At 46.3% G+C, this 19909-nt stretch overlaps 1 protein-coding gene across 8 annotated transcripts in view; it reads right to left on the bottom strand.

Annotated features, from left to right (window-relative positions):
- The window catches only part of IRX1 (iroquois homeobox 1), an 81108-nt gene that overhangs the window by 47436 nt on the left and 13763 nt on the right, over positions 1-19909 (bottom strand). For 7 of the 8 annotated variants that reach the window (XR_010139910.1, XR_010139911.1, XR_010139912.1 and 4 more), the window contains exon 4: positions 17185-17341. Coding sequence is in view for 1 of the 8 variants with exons in the window: in XM_054555381.2 (XP_054411356.1) it covers positions 17278-17341 (64 nt within the window). In the remaining 7 variants the exon portion in view is untranslated. Of the gene's footprint in view, positions 1-11359; positions 17342-19909 lie in introns of those variants that run through there. The other variant, XM_054555381.2, reaches the window with a different exon arrangement.

The following is a 19909-nucleotide window of genomic DNA, read 5'->3' as shown; positions in this document are numbered from 1 at the left end:
CCCAGCGTCTGCTTCCTGGGAGCAGGTTGAGCTTAACTTTACCCTCTGCAAACCCGTGGCCTGGGCACATCTTGTAACTTCACCTCAGTTTTCTCACCTGTAAAGCTGTAAAGCCAGGATCGCCATAGTGCCCACCTCTTAAGACTGCGGTCCTGATACAGGCCAGGCACTTGTAGCTCTTCCCAGGACACAGGTCTTTGTAACTACAAGTGGATAATTGTTACAGTTTATCATTATGGTCTTGGCATAAACAAAACATACATACCAAGAGCTATAGCAAAAGCAAAGTTTTCAATGTGAAGAAGGCAGCAGCTGAATCAGTGCAAATCAGAGCTCACGCCTTCCCCCGATCCCATTCAGAATCTATTAGCATTGATTCAGGCTCCTATCACAAAATTACCATAAACTGGGTGGTTTCAACAATAAGCATTTATTTCCTCCCAGTCCTGGAGGCTGGGGGCGGCTCTCAGGTCCAGGCCCCAGTAGTGTCTGGTGAGGGCTGCCCGCTGGTTCATGGACCACACCTCAGGCTACAGTCTCACCTGGCTCTACCCTCATGGCCGTGTCACCTCCCAAAGATGCTACCTCCTAAACCATCGCTTATATTATTTCAGCAGAGGAATTTTGGGGGAGACACAAACATTCAATGAATAACAATCAGTTATTACCCATATGATTGTAGCATGGCTTGAGCAGGTAATTTCAGTAAAGGGCTGATTTTTCTCCCATTTGTGAAATGGATACTTCGTGCTCTTCTTTGTAAACCACAGTGAAAAGTTTATGTGTTTTGTTTTGTTTTGTTTTGTGGCAAGAAGCAGCCATCAACGGAAGCTCATAATCACAGCAATAAAGTGATATGATTTACACTTTTAAAAGCCCTCTCTGGCTGCCTTCCCCATCCAGCAAAAGTTCAGTGGCTTTTCCAATCACCCAGGCAAGAGAAGGTGGTGGGTTGGGCCAGGGCAGTGGTGGCGGAAATGGTCAGGGGTGGTGGATTCAAGAGAGATCCCGGAGGTGGCGAACACAGGACTTGCTGATGGACAGGCCAGGGAATGAGAGGAGAATGAGGAATAGCCCCAGGTCTTCAGTCTGAGCACCTGGAAGCAGAGGTCCTGTTCATTTGAAGAGGAGGAGGGGTGTGGGACAGGCTTGTGGTGGGGGTCAGGACACCTGTGGCCTAGTGGGCACTTTGATGTCCTGCGTGGAGCCCTGCACAGGGCAGCTGGCAAGGCCAGTGTCTGGCTCTGGAGCCATCTGAACGTGGACGCTGCTCAGAGTCACCTAGGGGATGAGTCACCCGGGAGAGAGTAAGGAGAGGTGAGAAGGTGAACTTTGCACCCTGCAGAATTAGAGGGCAGGAGGAGCTAGGAGAGGCAGCTGGAGGGAGATGGCTAGTGAGCGGGAAGGACAGCTAGGGTGTAGGCAAGCCCAGAAGCCACATCTAAATCATGCTTTCCCGCTATGGGGCCAGGGAGGCCAAGTGTGCCAGATGCGATGGAGAAGCTGAGTCGGGAGAAGAGGCGCCACACACCGTCGGATCTGCAGAAATGAGGGTCTCAGTGAGCATGGCGGCCACAGGTCCGGCGGACAGGCCAGGAGTGCAGCACCCAAAAGGGAGCGGAGGAGAGGCGGAGAGATGAGACACTGGGGGCCTGGATAACTTTCCAGAGATAGTTTTAATGAAGAGTCCATTGAAAGGGGACATAGGCTCATGACAGGGGCATTGCTGTGCTGGTTTGTTTTAGAGGAGAGATATTAGAATGGGTAAAAATGATCCCAGAGAGAGAAATACATAAATAAACCTGAGAAAGCAGAAAAGAAAGGCTGCATAGTATAAAGCCAAGTCTTAGGGGATAGAAGGGCATAGGACCCGAGGCAGGAAGGCAGGGTCCTGACTTAGCACAGAGACACTTCCTCTGCTGTGATATCAACACAAGCAGGTCAGTAATATGGGCTGGCTCTTGTCTGGCTCTGGTAGTCAGCTGGGCACGAGGAGCTTGCAGCCTTTGAGAGGGAGAAGAAGAGGGAAGTGGTTATATTGGTAAGAGAGGGAATCCGGGAGGCACTAACACAGTGGACCGTCCTTCAGTCTCAGCAATGCCACCACTAGCTGGCCATGGTTTTGAAGGCTCCAGGAGGAGCTGATTCCTAAGTGTATCCTTTCTTACTCTGCATATGTCTGTAGGGAGGACGGCTAGATTCCCAGGTGTAGGTGGGTTCCTAGTAGGTTTGAACCTTGTTGAGCATTCCAAAGATGTTTACCCAGCCTCATTGAATCTCAGAGATGGAAGGGGATGGTCAGCAGACACCATGGCCAGTGCCTCCCTCATCCTCTCTGGCTGTCCCCACCCAGTCCTGCCCCAGTGACACTCACCGCTTCCTGTAGGCAGAGCCCTCAGACCATCCCAGAATCTAACATAAGATGCCACCATCCCTGGCTTCCATGACAAATTCAACATGGAATGGGATCCAGTCTGGGTCACTGGGACCCAAGGAAAGAACTGCTGTGAGGCTTGTGGGAACGGTTCTCCTGCATCTAAGAAATAAAGACGTCAGGACTCTTTTCCTTGAAGGTGAGGTCACAGGCATATGATCCCTGGAACTAATGAGTCTTCCTGTGACCTTGATGTGTCCTTGAGGGGACACATGTCTCCTCCCACCTGCAAAAAGGCAGAGGAGAAAGATGGCGCGCCCAAACTCTGGCAGCCGCCTGGAGACGCTCACCAGGCCGGGACACTCCTGCCTTAGAGGACGGCCCCATGGGAGGGTGAATGCAGACAGCATTTCAGAGATTCCAGACCGGCATCTCCTTACTGTAGCACAGGACACACTGATGGCTGGGGTCACTGCTCAGAGCTTGTTCTCACCTCGTTGTACATATTGTAAGAGTCCTTCTTGTGAAGTATATGCATCGGTGTTTGCCAGGATACAGATCACGGCACAAATTCAGTTGGTCACAACCAGCTGTAACATTAGAATTGAAGGCCAGGCATGGCGGCCCACACCTCTAATCCCAGCACTTTGGGAAGCCAAGGCAGGCAGATCACTTGAGCCCAGGAGTTGGAGACCAGCCTGGGGAACATGACGAAACCCATCTCCACAAAAAATACAAAAATTAGCTGGACATGATGGTGCACACACCTGTAGTCCCAGCTACTTGGGAGGCTGAGGTGGAAGGGTCAGTTGAGCCTGGGAGGTTGAGACTGCAGTGAGCTCATGATCACACCACTGCACTCCAGCCTGGGTGAGAGAGCGAGACCCTGTTTCAAACCAAAAAAAAAAAAAAAAAAAAAAAAGGAAAACAAGATAAAAAATAACAAAGTGTGTTGCACGTGTACCGGCAAGTATATTTTTCTGAAGTCTTTCCTTGCCTATAAATCTGCATGTATATGAACATATATGTACATATATATTCACTGAATATATTTTTGTTTCTGTGCTATAGGTTAGTCTATTTTATACTTCTGGAAAAGGAAAAACAAGTTTGAAGTCATCTTACTCAATGATATCTATGGTTTTGACTCAATCATTGACTCCATGAGAGATTGAGTGGCTTACCCCAGACTGCATGGCTTACTAGAGTCAGAAACCACAACTCACTGTGGGGCCTACCCCCAACACCAATGCATTTCCTATTGTACTGTGCAGCTAATTTTGTTGGTGTTATTGCTAGGTGTAAAAAAGTCACAAGTGCTAACAATTAGAAGAATCTTACAATGGTAGACTTCCAGAATGAGTTGTATGAGTGAGATGTAAAAGCTAAAAACTAGTACATGAAATTTGGAAAAACAGAAATTATAGTTATCCTCAAGTATGGCCTCCTAATGTGACTAGAAATGGTGTGGTTTCTACCCTGTGCATTTATGGCAAAGCCCCGGGACTGACTGTCCTGTCACCAAGCCATCATGATGGTTTTCCTGCTATTAACAGGCATGCTGGTGCTCCTGCGTGAAGTGAACAGACACCTGTTCTATGACTGGAGAGGGAAGATGCTTGATATGGTTTGGCTGTGTCCTCGCCCAAATCTCATCTTGACTTGTAACTCCCACAATTCCCATGTGTCATGGGAGGAACCCAGTGGGAGGTGATTGAATCATGCGGGTCGGTCTTTCCCGTGCTATTCTTGTGATAGTGAATGAGTCTCACGAGATCTGATGGTGCTAAAAATGGGAGTTTCTCTGCACAAGCTCTCTCTTTGCCTGCTGTCATACATGTACGATGTGACTTACTCCTCCTTGCCTTCCGCCATGGTTGTGAGGCCTCTCCAGCCATGTGAACTGTGGGTCCAATTAAACCTCTTTCTTTTGTAAATTGCCCTGTCTCGGGTATGTCTTTATCAGCAGCGTGAAAACGGATTAATATGATACTCTCTCACTGTCCAGTGATTTTGAACCTTTTATTCTTTTGCTAAAGATCGTTTTAAAAATTCAGTTAATAGCCAAAGTTTTTATTTTTGTAAGTTTATTTTTTACAAACAGGAATGCCATCAGGGAGGCTTTATCTGAGATGTGAGCCTGATGGCTAGAGTCAGGGGTTTGGGAACAGTAAGGACCTGGCCATTGTTACTGTTTCTCCTATAGGGGAACGTAAAGGTGTTTGAAATGGTGCATCACCCACAAGACAGGCATTTGGAGGGTTCAAGGGTGTTGACTCTCAAGACACACATTGTAGGGGCTGAGTGTGTTTATATGAGATGGCTTCTCATCGCTAAGTGGCACTTGAAATATGGAGTTCTTTATTTTTACTTTCCAAAATCTCACAAGGATTGCTATCCATCTAGCACGGTTTGCAAATATGCATCTCTACATGGTGTGAAATGGCTTCTGTAAGTGATCTCTGCCTGTTCATTCTATGTCTCCCTTCACTGGCTGAAATGTGCACACACACAAGGATTACATCTGATTTTAAAGGACATTCTGGGATAAACCCAGATCTCAGAAAGCTGGTGTAATTAATTTTATAACTTGAAGTAAAAATTATTCCAAAACTATTTCAACTATTACTGTTTTATTACAAAGCTTTTCTGTCTCATTTAATAATGTCAAAAATTCATTCAAGTATAAAGAAGAAACACCAATCAGCACTATCACACCATTTAATAGGAAAAACACAATATTTTTGTAAACTTCTCTTTAGGTTTGTTTCAGTGTATTCATGTGGATAGAGATATGGTAATACATAAAAAACTATATATTGTTTTCAGAATTAAGATCAAGTCATAAATATAGTCAGTTTCCATATTTTATCACTTAGCAATGCAACACAAACATTTTTGCATTGTTAAATTTTGGGGAAATTTGATTTTTAATGCCGCATATTTTTCCTTTGAGTGCTTGGATCAAAATCCATTTAAGGAATTCTCACTTCTGAGACTTTTAGGTTGGTTTTCATGTTTCACTTTCATAAATAACTTGATGATGGCAGATCTTCCCCTGAAACCCGAGAATTATTTCATACTCTTTTCTTCTCTCCTTATGTTTTCTTGTAATTCTTATTCTTCCCTCACTTCTCCTTCTTTTAAAAAAATATACATATATACATATATACACGTATATATGTATATATGTATATTTTTAAAAAAATATACACGTGTATATACACGCGTATATATATATGTGTGTATATATGTATACACACACACACACACACAGAAGAAATTCCTTGGGACTACTCTTGGGTTGAAAATCAAAATTAGTGCCATTTTCCTGGGGCAATGCCATACAAGCAGAGCCAGAGTGGAAGCTGAGGTCTGGAGGCAGCCTCAAAGCTGGAATCCTTCAGGGATGTTCGGGAGACCTGTTTCTCTTAGTGGATCTAAAGAAGTCAGTCACTTTGAGATAACACAGCTGGCTTTTCAGGCCCTATCGGCTTCCCCAGGTTTAGAATGATGAAGCTCGAATTTTGTAGACTCCCATGACCACAGATGCCACAGGAGGGATCTCAGGGTCTCCTTTCCCTCTGGAAAGTATCTCGGGTTCTCCTTTCCCTCTGGAAAGTTGAGCATTTCAGCTCAATCCTATTACCTACTTCGTCATGATTGCCAATCTGTCCTATTAAAGAATCATTTAGTCAGTTTGTTTTTAAAGCAATCTCTCAAATTCAGTATTTTTTACTGAAATGAAAACATAAAAAATAGAGTATTTCCCAAGGAGCCCACCGTTTGGTCTATTGTGAAGAAGGCCCAGCGGGTGCAGTGAGTTATGTCTACCCAGCACATAAGATTCATAACTAGTGGCTCAATCCATGGTCCGTGGCACTGTGCACACACAGATGGAGAAGATTACACCTTTTCCATGACTTGGGCCTGAGATTGCTTCACCTGGGTGTGTGAGAAACAATACATGGCACCTTTCCATTTCAGAAGTGCCAGCGGTGCTCACCAAAGCCTGCTCCCGTGGGCTCATTTCCCTGAACCACATGCTTGAGGGTGCACCGTGGGATCATCTAACTCTGTAAATGCCATGAAGTCCAAGTGCAGATGAACATATTCCCATAACCAAGGAGCCCATGTATTCCGGGTCCTGATTGCAAATAAAGGGGGTACCGGTGAGCTTCCTGAGGCACACACAGGTGCCTGGACTGCCGTTCCCTTGACCCCAGACACACCACAGCTGGTCGACAGGAAAGCTTCCTCCTACAGCACCTCCTGGAAAGGTGAGCTTGCTTGTTTTCTGAATGTTTTGGACTGAATTTGTCCTTTCTTGCTTCCTTTTCTGATTGGCTGTTGATTGCAGACATCTTTCTTACCTTTCAGTCATTGCAATGTAGTGCTTTGCATTTCAGAAAGCGAGGGTAGGTCCTAGGTCCATCAGCCCAGCTGTGAAATGAGATTTTATCCCTGTATGTTGCAAGAGTTTAGGGAACAGAAGGCCTTTCCAGCTGGCTTTCTAAGGAGGGAAAGGAATTCTATCTGCCTCTGCCTTTTCAGAAACACAGATGATGTTATGCAAAGTTCCTGACCATGGAAATAACTAAACAGAAGTGAATGGCAATCACCGGGCCCGAAGAGCTGGTCAGCGTGAGCCGGCCAGGCTTCTGAGCTCTGAGTGCCAGGCCCTCTTCCTAGGCACTGGGATGATCCTGGTAGGTGTAGGTGAAGTCTTCCTGTGCAGCTACCTCCTGAACTAGTGGAGAAAACACAGCATTGGCCCCTGTGCGTTGAGGTGTCACCCTTGCTGCCTAACTCACTCTGTGTGTACTCCCAACTCTTTGATTTTCTTCTTCCTAAATATTCTTCAAGTGATATAAAAACTCAAAAGGATTGTCCTCAGATGCCTGACAGTTCACCCTTTTACAAACCAGAGCTGGTTCTAATTCACATTGAGATGCATATGGTGGCCAACGTGCTCTCTACAGAGGGGCTGCAAGGACCCCTTGGCTGTGCCCGCTGGAGACACTGAGTGTGGGCCACTGATCAGAAGACCTAATTCGTGAAATTCAAATGTAAGGTTCTTATTCTTTTTGACTGCTAACATCTGGTCATCTGGGAGCTTTCAGATGTTAAGCTTCCTTTACTTGAGGTGAATGTCTTGTGTAAGCTGCAGCAGGAGTGGTGTCTTTCTCCCAGCTCAGTATCTTTCACCAGAAACACAAGCACAGGACAGTCAGCCTATTCAGAAGTCCAAATAACACTCTGTTGAACCAGGAAGAGAGCACTGGCTCCCAGATGGGTAAACTGAGGCCCAGATGTGATGGTAATTAAGGTCACACAGTGAGTGTGTAGAGGAAAACAGGGCCAGGTCTTGCATCTGAGAGTGCCCTGTTTAAATTGATTATCAAATTATAATATCAAAGGTTAAAACTAAAATTTGGGTGAGTGATCTCTAGATATGAATATGACACTTCATGAGAAAAAAGAAGTGTTGGGGAATTAACAAAAGAGGGAGATAACAGTGGTGGAAAGATGGCCACTGGAGTGGCCTGAGCCCTCGGCTCTGCCTTTCAGCCTTCCAGCCTCAGGCACTGGCGCAATGTCAGGATCTGCTCATCAGTAAAATGGAGTTCACTCACAGGCCTCCACTGATGCATGACCCCCAGAGTTGCAACTTATCTGATCCCCACTCCTTCTGTGCCTAGAGGAAAATCGTGCTCAGCCCTGGGATTGCACGTCCCCTCCCTATGACACTTCTTGAAGAAAGGCAAGAGGTCCTCTATGTCCACTCTGAAGATAGGAAGACAGAGGCCTAGAGACACCGTGACCTGCAGAAGATGCTCTCGCATGCATGCTGGGCCTGGGGCTGGAGCCCTGGCCTTTCTCCATCCACAGCCGTGAAGGAAGGAGCATATGCACATGCGGCGCTACCCAGCTTCTCCGCTCTGGCTCTGCTGACACTGGGGCTGGATAATTCTCTGCTGCAGAAAGGGGAGGGTGTCTCATGCATTACAGGATGCAAAGCAGTGTCCCTGGACTCTACCCACTAAATGCCAGCCACACTCACTGTCAGCACCCATCGATGTCTCCAGATATTGACAATGTCCTCAGGGCAGGGAGAAAACCACTACACTAATGAAGAGAGCGGAGGGGAAAGCAATTTCTCACCAATGTGCGTGCAAAAAAATTCATGGTCAATAACAATGAGACAGGCCCACCCCAAGTCCAAATTATTGTTTGCTAGGAAACTACTGAGGATCCTCCAGAAATGTCCCCTAAGATACAGGCTGTGCAATTTAGACCCAAGGCAAACTGTTGTCAAACTGGCCTCCCTTCCCTTACTCTGTCACCTGGAAGCCACCACCCCAGCTTAGGCTTTTGTCCTACTTCATCCTCATGGGGCCACGTGGCCTGGCCACCTGCTCTCCCACTATGGCCTTCCCGCCACCCTCGCTGTGAGCCAGGGGCCCACCTGGTGTCTCTGCACAGCCCCAGGACAAAGCAGAAATTTGTCCTGCTTCGATGTACAGCATTGAGCCCGTGCTTTCTCTCAACCAATTCCAAAGGACATCAGTTCTTGTGAACTCCTCAGTGGTCAATTGGGCAAAACTTTGACTGAAAAGAAAACGTGAGTGAAGGAGTTAACCCCAGAGTGCCTTGAGAAGGAGGGAAGACTTGGAAAGGCAGCTTTCACCTTCCAGCACGGTGGGCAGCTGTTCCAGCCCTGTGCCTCAGAGCCTCCTCGTGGCCTGTAGCAGGCAGGCTGCGGTGGACTCGGTGCAGCGCGAGGCCTCTCTGGTGTGCCTGGGTTCACAGATGGCTGGCGGATCACCAGAGGCTGCAGGGGGTGCTGGGTGCAGGGCCTGTTTCCTGTCTCTTCTGGACTGAGCTGAGGGTCTGTGCCATGGAGAAATGGCCTCCAAGGCTTAACTTCCTTTATGTGCTGACACTTCCTCTGGCTTTCAGAAAACTGGCAGTGGGTGGGACACTCTTGCCTTCTTTGATGGCAGTGATTAGACAGGTACAAATGATTACACATGAGCTTCGTTATCTCCTTTCCTTCCCCTGCTCAGAGACAGCTGGACACCACAAAACTTCATTGTATGAATCACAGCGTGGCTGCCACAGGGGCTAGGCAGCTCTCTGAAAGGCCAGGTCCCTGCAGGGCTGGGGGAGGGTTGTGGAAGCTGCCTCCACCCTAGTTCTTTTTGGCCTTTACTTCCCACTTCACTCAAGGTCCTCTTCAGTTCCTATCCAGGAAACAGGATGTCAGCATACATTCATTTCAACTTGGTGGCATTTCTGTTCGATTCATACCACATTTGCAAGGAAAGCTGGAGTGACCACCTCTTTCCAATGATTCATTCCAGCAGTAATAGTAAGGGGATAAAACAATTGAGCATCCTGTGGAATCTGGAGGCTTCTGATTCCCCACACACTAAACTTCCTTATCGGAGATGATCCCGAGGATCGGATCTAAATGCCATCTCCCTGCAGCCACTCTGGGCTGATGCCAGCTGTGGGTGACTGAAGGACTGTGCTGTCCTCGGGGGTCATGGGCTGGCCCCCCAGCTTGTTCTTCTCATGTTCTTTCAGCTCCCAGTGCCCACCAACTGTCACAAGGGGAGTTGGTCCTCCAAGCTAGAGAGACAACAGCCTTGGAGACACGAACTTGGCTTAACGTGGAACATTCCTTCTCTGATAGGGACACTCAACTCTGGAGTGCACTGATACCTGGAAGCCTCACAGTAAAGCAGCAAGGACATTCCTGAGACTGAGAAGCCCTCACTGCTGAGCACCTGTCATGTGCAGTGATGGGCCGGTGTGCTCCCAGCCTGCAGAATGAGGGGACAGCTGGGAGACAGAGGCACAGAAAAGATAACACAAAAAGACACATTCTCGGAAAGTCCCGCAGAAACTTCGGAGGAAATATTGGGTTTTATACTGTGGTTTACAATTATTTGCCCTGGACAAGAGCAGGAGCTGGTATCAGGAAGGCTTAGAGACCCAGAGCTTGGGTCCTTTCTGTATTCCCAGCTGAGAGTTATTTGGTTTGTCACTGACATGTGCTTCATTGTCATAAATGACATTTTTCATCATGAGCTTGTACATTCTTACACCTCATCCTTATGGTCAAAGAGACATGCATGTTAAAAAGTCAACAAATAATTGGCATGGTAGAACTATTTGCCTGCCTCCAAATAAAATTACTTGAGTATAGTTATATGATCTTCATATCACTTCCACTTAGGGGAAAGATCAACTATCTATCTGAATTAGGGAATGTCTTATTTTCTATTTGCTAGGGTGCATTCTTAAAAATAAACTCATAAGACTTTAATATGTATTCATGTTCTGCTATGAGAACACACATCTTGGACACATCACAAAAGATGAGACAGAAATGAATAGTTGTACTCGTTTCATAGTGACCTGCATTTATCATCAGATGTAAAAATCAGGACATGAAATTTTGCTAGAAAGATAAAAGTCGGACCACATGCCGAACGATATTGGTGGCAGATGTGATCGTCAGAGGAGCGATGGCATTTCCTCTGAATGGGAGGGTATGTTCCTCCAACTTGGATGTTAGCATGATGAGCAATGAAAGTGTGCTTTGTTCCCTAGCCTTCACATGCTCTCCATACTGGCAGTTATCATTTACTGGTATTTTTAAAATCAAATACTATCCCATCCCCTGGATGGATGCCGCCTCAGTGCCGCTTTTGAGCTGGGCCATACAGTCGGCCGTTCATAAATATCCAGCTCCATGAGCTAAAAATAAGTGCCACGGGCCACATGCTTTGCCTTTTGACTTAATGCAACTCTATACCTACCCACACAAACATCCCCATACATACACATACACCCCTGGCTTTCTCTGTGGGTACCTCGGGTGCTCAGCCCAAGGACGTGTTCTCTTAGCACCAACGCCCCTCACATAGCTCTCCACCCCTCAGACACCCATTAATTGACTGCAAATGCAACTTTATTGCAAACTGACTGCAGCTTTATTAAGCAACTGGATTTACAGGCAATAACATAATCAATATAACATTAATATAGCACATAATTAAATAAGATTCCTGCAAGGTCCTGCCTGGATCCTGAAATATAGAGAAGTTAATTGTTTTCATGGATGGCATTAACTAGAGGGATCTGAAACCAAAGTTGGAAGAACACAGTTCCCAGTTGTTCTTTTTTCTGGTCCAGCATATTCCATCTGATACAAATAGGATATGATCCCCCAACCCACAGGCATGCAGTATCACCAGTAACTCCCTCAAGACCCCCTCTCTCCCAGCCCCTGGGGGACAGCAGTCACTCAGCCGACTAATGATCTCGTGATGAACTGAGGGGTGAAAGGCAAATAGCAAATTGTGTTTAACTTGTTTCCCACCAGCAGAAACAGGACAACCCAACACGGGCTCTTGGAAAGTGACCACAGAATGCACCATGTCTGCTGGAAAATGGAAGAGCTCAGTCCTCCTGGAATGAAGTCAGCCAGCACTGTCTCTAAAGTCATGAGCTCAGATTTCAAATTTAGGGAAATCCATGTAGAATGTTCTTGCAAAGGGCCCAGTAAGGAAAATACTGCGAGAAGAAAGCCCTTTCAGTGGGAACATTGCACATGTTTGCAGCTTATAGAGTATTTGAAAGACAAACATTGCACACAAGGAAGAGTCCTAAGGGAGGAGGTGGCTGTCTCATTAACTCCACCCAGCCCAGCCTCGTAACAACACTGCCCCACGGAGCTTCCTACCTGTGCCCTCCATAAATTCAGGAACTTAGACACTAGCTGCTCACACCTTCCATTCCCCTTCATAACCACCTACCACTGCCAAAATTAAGTGTTTAATTTAAATAAAGAACTAAAGTTGATGTAGCTTTTGAACACAGGGTGTACAAAACCATCCTTAAGCCATTTGGCATTATATGCAACTCAGTGAGATGAGGAAACAGAGGCATCACCATTAGCAACGCTTTACACAGATTCCATTTTGTATATGATGCTGGCTGGGTAACTTGCAGAAAGACCTCTACCCTTAAGAGGGTCCCAGTCTTAGAAAGAAAGAAAGCAAGCAATGCAATTGGGCACAGGGCCTCAGCTGCAAAGAGAATACTTTGAATGCACTTAGGTATGGAGCCCAGTATTGATCCAGAATCAAAGCAATTGCTATTCATCAAGTGAATTTCAACAGGTCCTTGTAAAATCCCTCTGAATCAGAAAGTCTTAGAGTCCAGAGGATACAGGAAAACAAAGCTATTCATGTGCAAAGGGTCCAAAGACTGAGTTGTCAGGATCCACACAGTGGCGATGGTTGACAGCATCATGACCACAACCAGTGTGGCCAGGCCAGGAGATGCTGGGAGACTCAGAGTGGGAGGAGACACACACGCAGCCACTCTGGCCCAACTTCAAGGTCAATGAGGACCACCTGCTGGGGCATGTGTGAGTTCTTAGGGATGGAGTCAGGGAATGAAGGCTGAGCTCAGGAAAAGGGAAGCAGGCAGATCTGTGGAATCTGGCATGTGCGTGCCAAGCCCTGGAGACTGGAAGGCCAATGCTGAAGCCCTGCCTGCTCACATCTCCCAGATTCCCTCTGCCCCCCTTTACTGGCCACCTTTCTCAGGTGGCCTGAAGACCTTGGGAATGTGCTGACGTGGAGTCACTTCCTCACACATGCTGTCACGTGTTCACACTAGCCACAGGTGGTCCTGACTAGCATATTCCTTCTTCTCTCCATTTGTAGACAGATTTGTGGGTGCTTAGCAACTCACTCAGCCTTGTGGGGTTCATTTTCCTACCAGTAAAATGAGCTGTGTGTACCCTACAGGGTCCATGAGGTTATAGCAATGAGACAAAGACATTTGGGTTAGGAGACTTTCCCTCGGTAAACACATGAGGTTCACAGGCCTCAGTCATCCGCACTGGTGTCTACTTGAATCAAGTTAGCAACACTGATACTTGTCTCTCCCCATGCCCTTCCCACACCACCTCCAACACCCACATACCACACACATGCGCAGACATTATGTACACATGTCACTTACCATTTAGAAGCCTCACTACATCCCTCACATCATAGACAAAACCCAACCACAATCACAAGGGTGGATGTCATATCCACGGCAGTTGCACCTTCAGTCTCCAGAGCGATCTGGGGAAGCCATGCCTCCTCCTTTACTACGTGAGCCTTTCTGCCCCTCGCTGCTCCCACAGAGCCTTGTAACCAGGAGGACACTCTCAGAGATGCCCTTCCTGGGGTGTGGGGAGCCTCAGAAACTTTGGGGAGAGACACAAAGAGATAGATGCAAACCACTGAAAGACACTGGCTCCTCTGCTTTTTGCCTCTTGGCTGCTGAGTGCCTTTTCTTCCCCAAACCCTGACTCACTCACCTTTGCTTTCTCTTTTGCATGGCTCCCCAAAGCCACGCAATGTGTATGTAATTGTTGTGTATGTAATTGTTGTGTATGTATGCAATGTGTATGTAATTGTTGTGTATGTAAATCAGGCTGGAGCTGGACAGCTGTTCCTCTGGGTTTGCATCAGAACATCAAGGACAAGTTCTGGGGGACAGTGTTGGTGGCATCCCAGGTCCTGTCCTCAGGATGTAGGACATACTGCAGAGTTAGGATAGCAACACTAGGGAACAAAAAGGCTAGAAACTTACCTGGGTAAACAGTAACACACACACACACACACACACACACACACACACAAGCAATTTTGATGATGAAGACCTAAAGAATGCAAAAAGGCTGCTTCTATCATGAATTCACAGCCTCTGAGAATCAGAAGAAACCGGAAGCTGTCAAGAAGTCCAAATTACCCTAGTGGAAAAATGCCCTCCACAACACCATAACAAATGCTTTCCATCTTCTGGAATGACTCCTTCTTGGGTTGTTTCTGGAAACTCCTAATATCTTCCCTCTGAGCCTCTCTTGTTAGAACACTCTTCCTTAGATGAGCTGATTTCTTCCTGGACTTCCCTCCACAGCAGTACTCCTTCCAGCCTCTCAGTAAAAGGGGAAAAATCTGCTAACTCCTCATGAGACAACCCTAAAACAGCCAATGGTGTCATCTTAGCCTTCTCCTTCCCATGCCGAGCAGACACACTATCCCAAACCATCAGCAGCAAACACTCAGCCCTTCTCCTGCATTAGGAGCCCCGATGAGAGATAAGTCACAAAACCAAAAAAAGGGGGGGAACATGAACATGAGACCCGGAATTCAAGTAAATCAAGATGGTCCTCAGGTATTACAGGAAATCCCACTCATAAAGAACTTTGAAAAATGTAATGAATATGTATATCTGGCCTGTGCACATGATGTAGGGATGTCATCTGTGTTTGCTTCTGAGTCACCGAGACAGGAGGCATCAAAGGCATGAATATGAAGAAGCAGGTGCATCTGCCTGTAAAGAATGGCCTAGGCCAGCGTGGCGGCTCATGCCTGTCATCCCAGCACTTTGGGAGGCCAAGGCAGGAGAGTCGTTGCAGTCCAGGAGTTTGAGACAAGCCTGGGCAACATAGTGAGACCCCATCTCTATAAGAAAAAAATTTAAAATGAGCTGGGCATGGTGGTGTGCACCTGTAGTCTCAGCTACTCGGGAAGCTGAAGCAGGAAGATTGCTTGAGATTGTAGTGAGCTAAGATTGTGCCACCAATGCAGCCTGGGTGACAGTGAGACCTGTCTCAGAAAAAAAAAGAAAGAAAACAGAAAGTAAAAGAAGCTATGTGGTCATCATTGTGAGTTGACATTTAATTCTAAAGATCCAGCAAATACCATCACTAGCCCCTGAAAATCCTGTTAAATAAAGTGTATGCATCTCCACGGAAGTCACAACAAACAATAGATCTCTTCTCTCTCTCGTATACAGAGGAGAAAGGAAATCAGCATTCATGGATAGCCTACAATTTGCTCAGCATCTTGAGAGGAATTATAAATATCATATTATTTTAAATGTGCATTTCTAGAAGAGGTTAAAATCTTAGTGGTCCAACTGCACAAATAAAGAAGCCAAGAGAAAGGGAGGACCAAGGCCCTTGATGGCACCGTGGTCTGATGCAAAGCCTGGGCTGTCTTCTCAAGGCTCCCGAGTCTGAGCCCTGTAGACAGAGCATCCTGTGAGGCCCATTCGACTTTCAGTCCTGAAGGCCGAGGGCATCCCATTTACCCACCTATGGAGGCAGAAGATGGCTCAGCCCTTGCCGGTGGGGGTGCAAAGTGCCCTGGCTGCTCTCCCAGTATGGGACTGTCCCCCACAAGGGCTCACTGTGACACTCAGAGGAACACAAGAAATGTGTGCATTGGCAGCCCTCTGCAGTCCACGGCAGTGTGGGTCTCCTCTTCCATCCCGTACATACCGGGTGGGGGGTGGCAATACAGGAGTTACCAGGATCTTCACTGTCAATGGAAGGCAGAACCAGGAAGATGGAACCAACTGCAAGTTCTGAGAACCGTGGACACCTGTTTTACATAGAACTCAGATGTCTGTGGCAATGGAGAAACAAGAACTTTCTTCCTACAAAAAGAAGGTTGCTAACAATACGCCGGCCTGTTTTATTCTGGTGTGAAAAGACATCAGTAAGAAAAGAAATAGTATTGCCTATTGATGAGAGAAAATTGAGAAAATTGCAGCCCAATTTTAAAAGGAAAATATTGCAACAGATCAGCCCCATCCCTAGGGGTAGTGAAACAATGGCAGGGGCTGAGGGCCACAGAGGGCCATCAGGGAGCAGGGCACACAGAGGCTCCCGTGGCAGGGGAGCTCCCACAGCCCTTCAAGGCTCAGAAAGACAGCCACACCGTCACGCACCAGGCAGGCATGGCAAGAGCCCCACCTCCTCCCATGCCATTGGGCAGGGGGCGGGGGGTTATATTCAGAGGCAGTAGACCTCGAGCTTCCGAGGTGACTTCTGTGTCCCAGTCCCACCAGCCTTAAAATTACAGGAATAGTAACTCCAGCCTCACCAGATCCATTACTCCGTGTCAACTACAAAGAACGCCTGGCACCCCACAATTGCTCCTTAAGGTTCAGGAATTTTGATGATCCTAAGTCAGGACTAAGATACGTTCTCCTCTATCTGCCTGCGTATATGTGTTGTCACTCGTGGGAAGTCATTTTAAAGTCATCTCTTTAGGCCTGGGAGATAGGCTTTAACTTTCTAAAATATGAACTGTTTTTACATAACACATGCCCCAGGACTGATTTTTGACTCATCGAAATTAAAATGTCATTGGTAAAACTCATCCACCAGCAGAAATTCCAGAGAACTTGCCTGTATCTGAGCCCTTCAGGAGGTGGAAGGCAGGGAATGAGAACAAGGGCTCACTCTCATTCCTACCTAAGAATCACAAGTCATGACCTGCACTGATGAGCTTTGGACTCTCCCTCCAACAGTAAAATCTTCCTACCATGGATAAAGCATTTCTGCAACTTTGATACTCCCTAGCACTTAGCAGCCAAGAGGCTGGAGTCAGTATGCAATGTGAGGGACGAGGAGGTTATGCAACTCTGGGAAGTTACACCCTTCTACTTCCAAACGGGAAAAGAGATTGCAGAGTGATTGTTAAAGCCCCAGAGGAATTCTTCCACATCAAAAGCTATCCAGAATGAACAGTTGACTCTGGTAATTGTAAATATATCCAAAACATGTGCATTGAATTCAGCCCCTTAAAATTATGGATGGGTGTACCCAACTGCACAGTGTTTGAACACCTCAAACTTTCCAAAAATATTTGGGGTTCAAAGTAAGCTTCTCAAAAAAAACCAAAGCCATATGTTTCTGTTTCATTTATACTTACCTTATCAAAATGTTTGCTTTTAACAGATATTTGATGCCCAAAATGTTTGGGGGGCCTTTCTTTTTCTTTTTTTTGAAACAGAGTCTTGCTCTCTCATCCAGGCTGGAATGCAGTTGTGTGATCTTGGCTCTCTGCAGCCTCCATATAAACATGGCATCTTATAAAATAACAAAATAATATTTAAATAAAGGCATGAGTTACAACATGGAAAGTCAGAAAACCATGGAGAGAGTTTAGATGTTTTGAGGTCAGGGGTTCGAGACCAACCTGGCCAACATGGCGAAACCCCATCTCTACTAAAAATACATGGTCCTGACCACATGTATGTATTTCCTTACATTTCTCTTGATTTGATTGGAAGAGTCTTTTTATTTATTTATTCATTTTTTGAGATGAAGTCTCCCTCTGTCATCCAGGCTGGAGTGCAGTGGGGCTATCTGGGCTCGCTGCAACCTATACCTCCCAGGTTCAAGGGATTCTCCTGCCTCAACCTCCCAAATAGCTGGAATTACTGGCATGCACCACCATGCCCTGCTAATTTTTATATTTTTAGTAGAGACGAGGTTTCACCATGTTGCCCAGGCTGATCTCAAAAACACCCGCCTCGGCTCAAGTGATAACGCCTGCCTCGGCCTCCCAAAGTGCTGAGATTACAGGCGTGAGCCCTTGTGCCCAGCCACCTTTCTTAACAAAGTTAAAAATATCTTCCTTCTTAGAAGTAAGGAGTATTTCCTAAGATAAAATGAACATCAGTCCATGTAAATTAGGCTGGTTTCAAACTTGGCTGAGAAATTCTTTTCTATCTTTATTTTTCTATGTGGGTGACAGAGGGAGGAAAAATGAAGAGGAAAGCAAGTGCCTTGGGTGGGGTGATCTTTTTGCTTTTTTTCCCTGGAAAGGTCTCCTGGGTTTTGTGTTCCTTGTCCTACCTTGGAGGCCACCTGGGGTCAGCACTCAGATCTCATTCACAACACTGTACTCAACAACATTTTGTTATTCCGCAATATTTTATTATTTTTACTTTTACAATTATTTTGTTATTCCTTTCACTGGGGGCTTCCTTCAATGTGGACTTTCTATCAAGGGTCTGCAGCCTCGTTCACCAAATGAGAGACTCTCACTCACGGCATCCATTTCATTACATCTTGGACAACTGCCCTCTACTTTTGGAATTAGCAACTGCATGAATAGTAAAAAGTAAAATGTGCATGAGTAAAGGTTAATTATGTCACAAATAATCAGTGGCCCTCCATTGCAGAGAAGACCCTTGGAATGAACTGTCCCTAGAATAGAGAGCCCAAAGTGCCACCGCTGCTGCTGGCTGACAAATGAATCTGCCATGCATTTCGGTTCCAGCCATAAGTTGGGGATCAGGCAACATTTCATTATCCCCTTTTTAACTGCTGGGAATTGATAAATGGCCCTGATGGCCATGGACACAGTAGGACATCAGCGAAGATCTGTTGTCGCCGTGGGTTCTGCACAACCAGAATGTGTTCACAGTGACCAGGCCCCTCCCCCAGGAGCTGGCCTGGGGAGCACTGCAGAGAGCTCCCAGAGGTCCCTCCCTTGGTTGAGCAGAAGCAATGCTCACCATTAAAGATTAATTTGTTTGGCTCTGCAATAAGTTAAAACCTTTCCATCTCAGTTCAAGTGTTAATAAACCAGGGCGGGTGACACTGGACTCTTTTAGCGGGGGCTTCTCTAGCAAGAAGTCATTTAACGCAGCTTAGGGTCGAAGCCTAGGCTACACCTTCAGCTTCAGAATGACCCTAAGACCCTGATTTAAAATGCACATTCCTGGGCCCACTCCACTCCTGCTGAAACAGGAATTCAGGAGGGGTGGCTGAGGAATATGCATTTGTAACAAGCTTCTCTAAGAGTCTTCTCCCGAGGATGAGGGGCATCTGGGAGCAGGATAAAGAGAGAGTAGATTACGCAGACGGACAAACCCAGTTCTAGGTCTCCTCCCCTACATCCCCACCCTGAGAGCTAGCGCTTTCTCTCTTTCTCTCTCTCTCACACACACACGCACACACACCACACACACGAACACACACTTGGACAACTCTTGAGCCCACAATGCTGGAGGACCCTCTGTCTGAATGCCATGTGGGAGGGACCAATGGGGCTTCTCCTGGCTTCTTGGCAAGGTTTCCTCACGTCTCTCCTTCTGGTAGCCCTTGCCTACCTGTAGGCTCTGGCAGCTCACGTTTACTGGTAATATGGCAAGTTACAGAATTTTAATAGGGAACTACTAGAATTCTTCCATCAATACATCTCTGCACATCCTTGCTACTGGCGCAAAAATGCCAAATGTGTCTTTAGGAGCATTTAAAGTCAGAGAAAAAACAAATATAAAATAAAACCATCAGAGCAATATGTTTTTGTGTATACTAAACCTATTTATTTTCCTGCACAATTCCATATGCTTCACTATCATTGTTACACTGATCTTTAGTTTTCTTTTTTTCACAAACAAGATGTTATCTGAAATTAAATTTACAAACCCCATCCCAACACCGTGCCGAGCAAGGAAAGCAGATGGCTGACCACATGAGAGTTCAAAAGAGAAGGACAAGGAGAATCATAAAACTCCTGGATGAAAAAGAACAAACAAAGGAACACAGGAGCAAAATGTCCACCCTCGGGATGTGATCCGTCCACACGGAAGCACCAACAATGACCCGTCCAGTGCTGGGAAGAGAACACAGAAGTAACACAT

Source organism: Pongo abelii, chromosome 4 (assembly GCF_028885655.2).
Source record: "Pongo abelii isolate AG06213 chromosome 4, NHGRI_mPonAbe1-v2.0_pri, whole genome shotgun sequence".
NCBI classification, from domain to species: Eukaryota; Metazoa; Chordata; class Mammalia; order Primates; family Hominidae; genus Pongo; species Pongo abelii.
The sequence above is the reverse complement of the archived record's forward strand: the minus strand, read 5'-3'. Positions and strand labels throughout refer to the sequence as shown.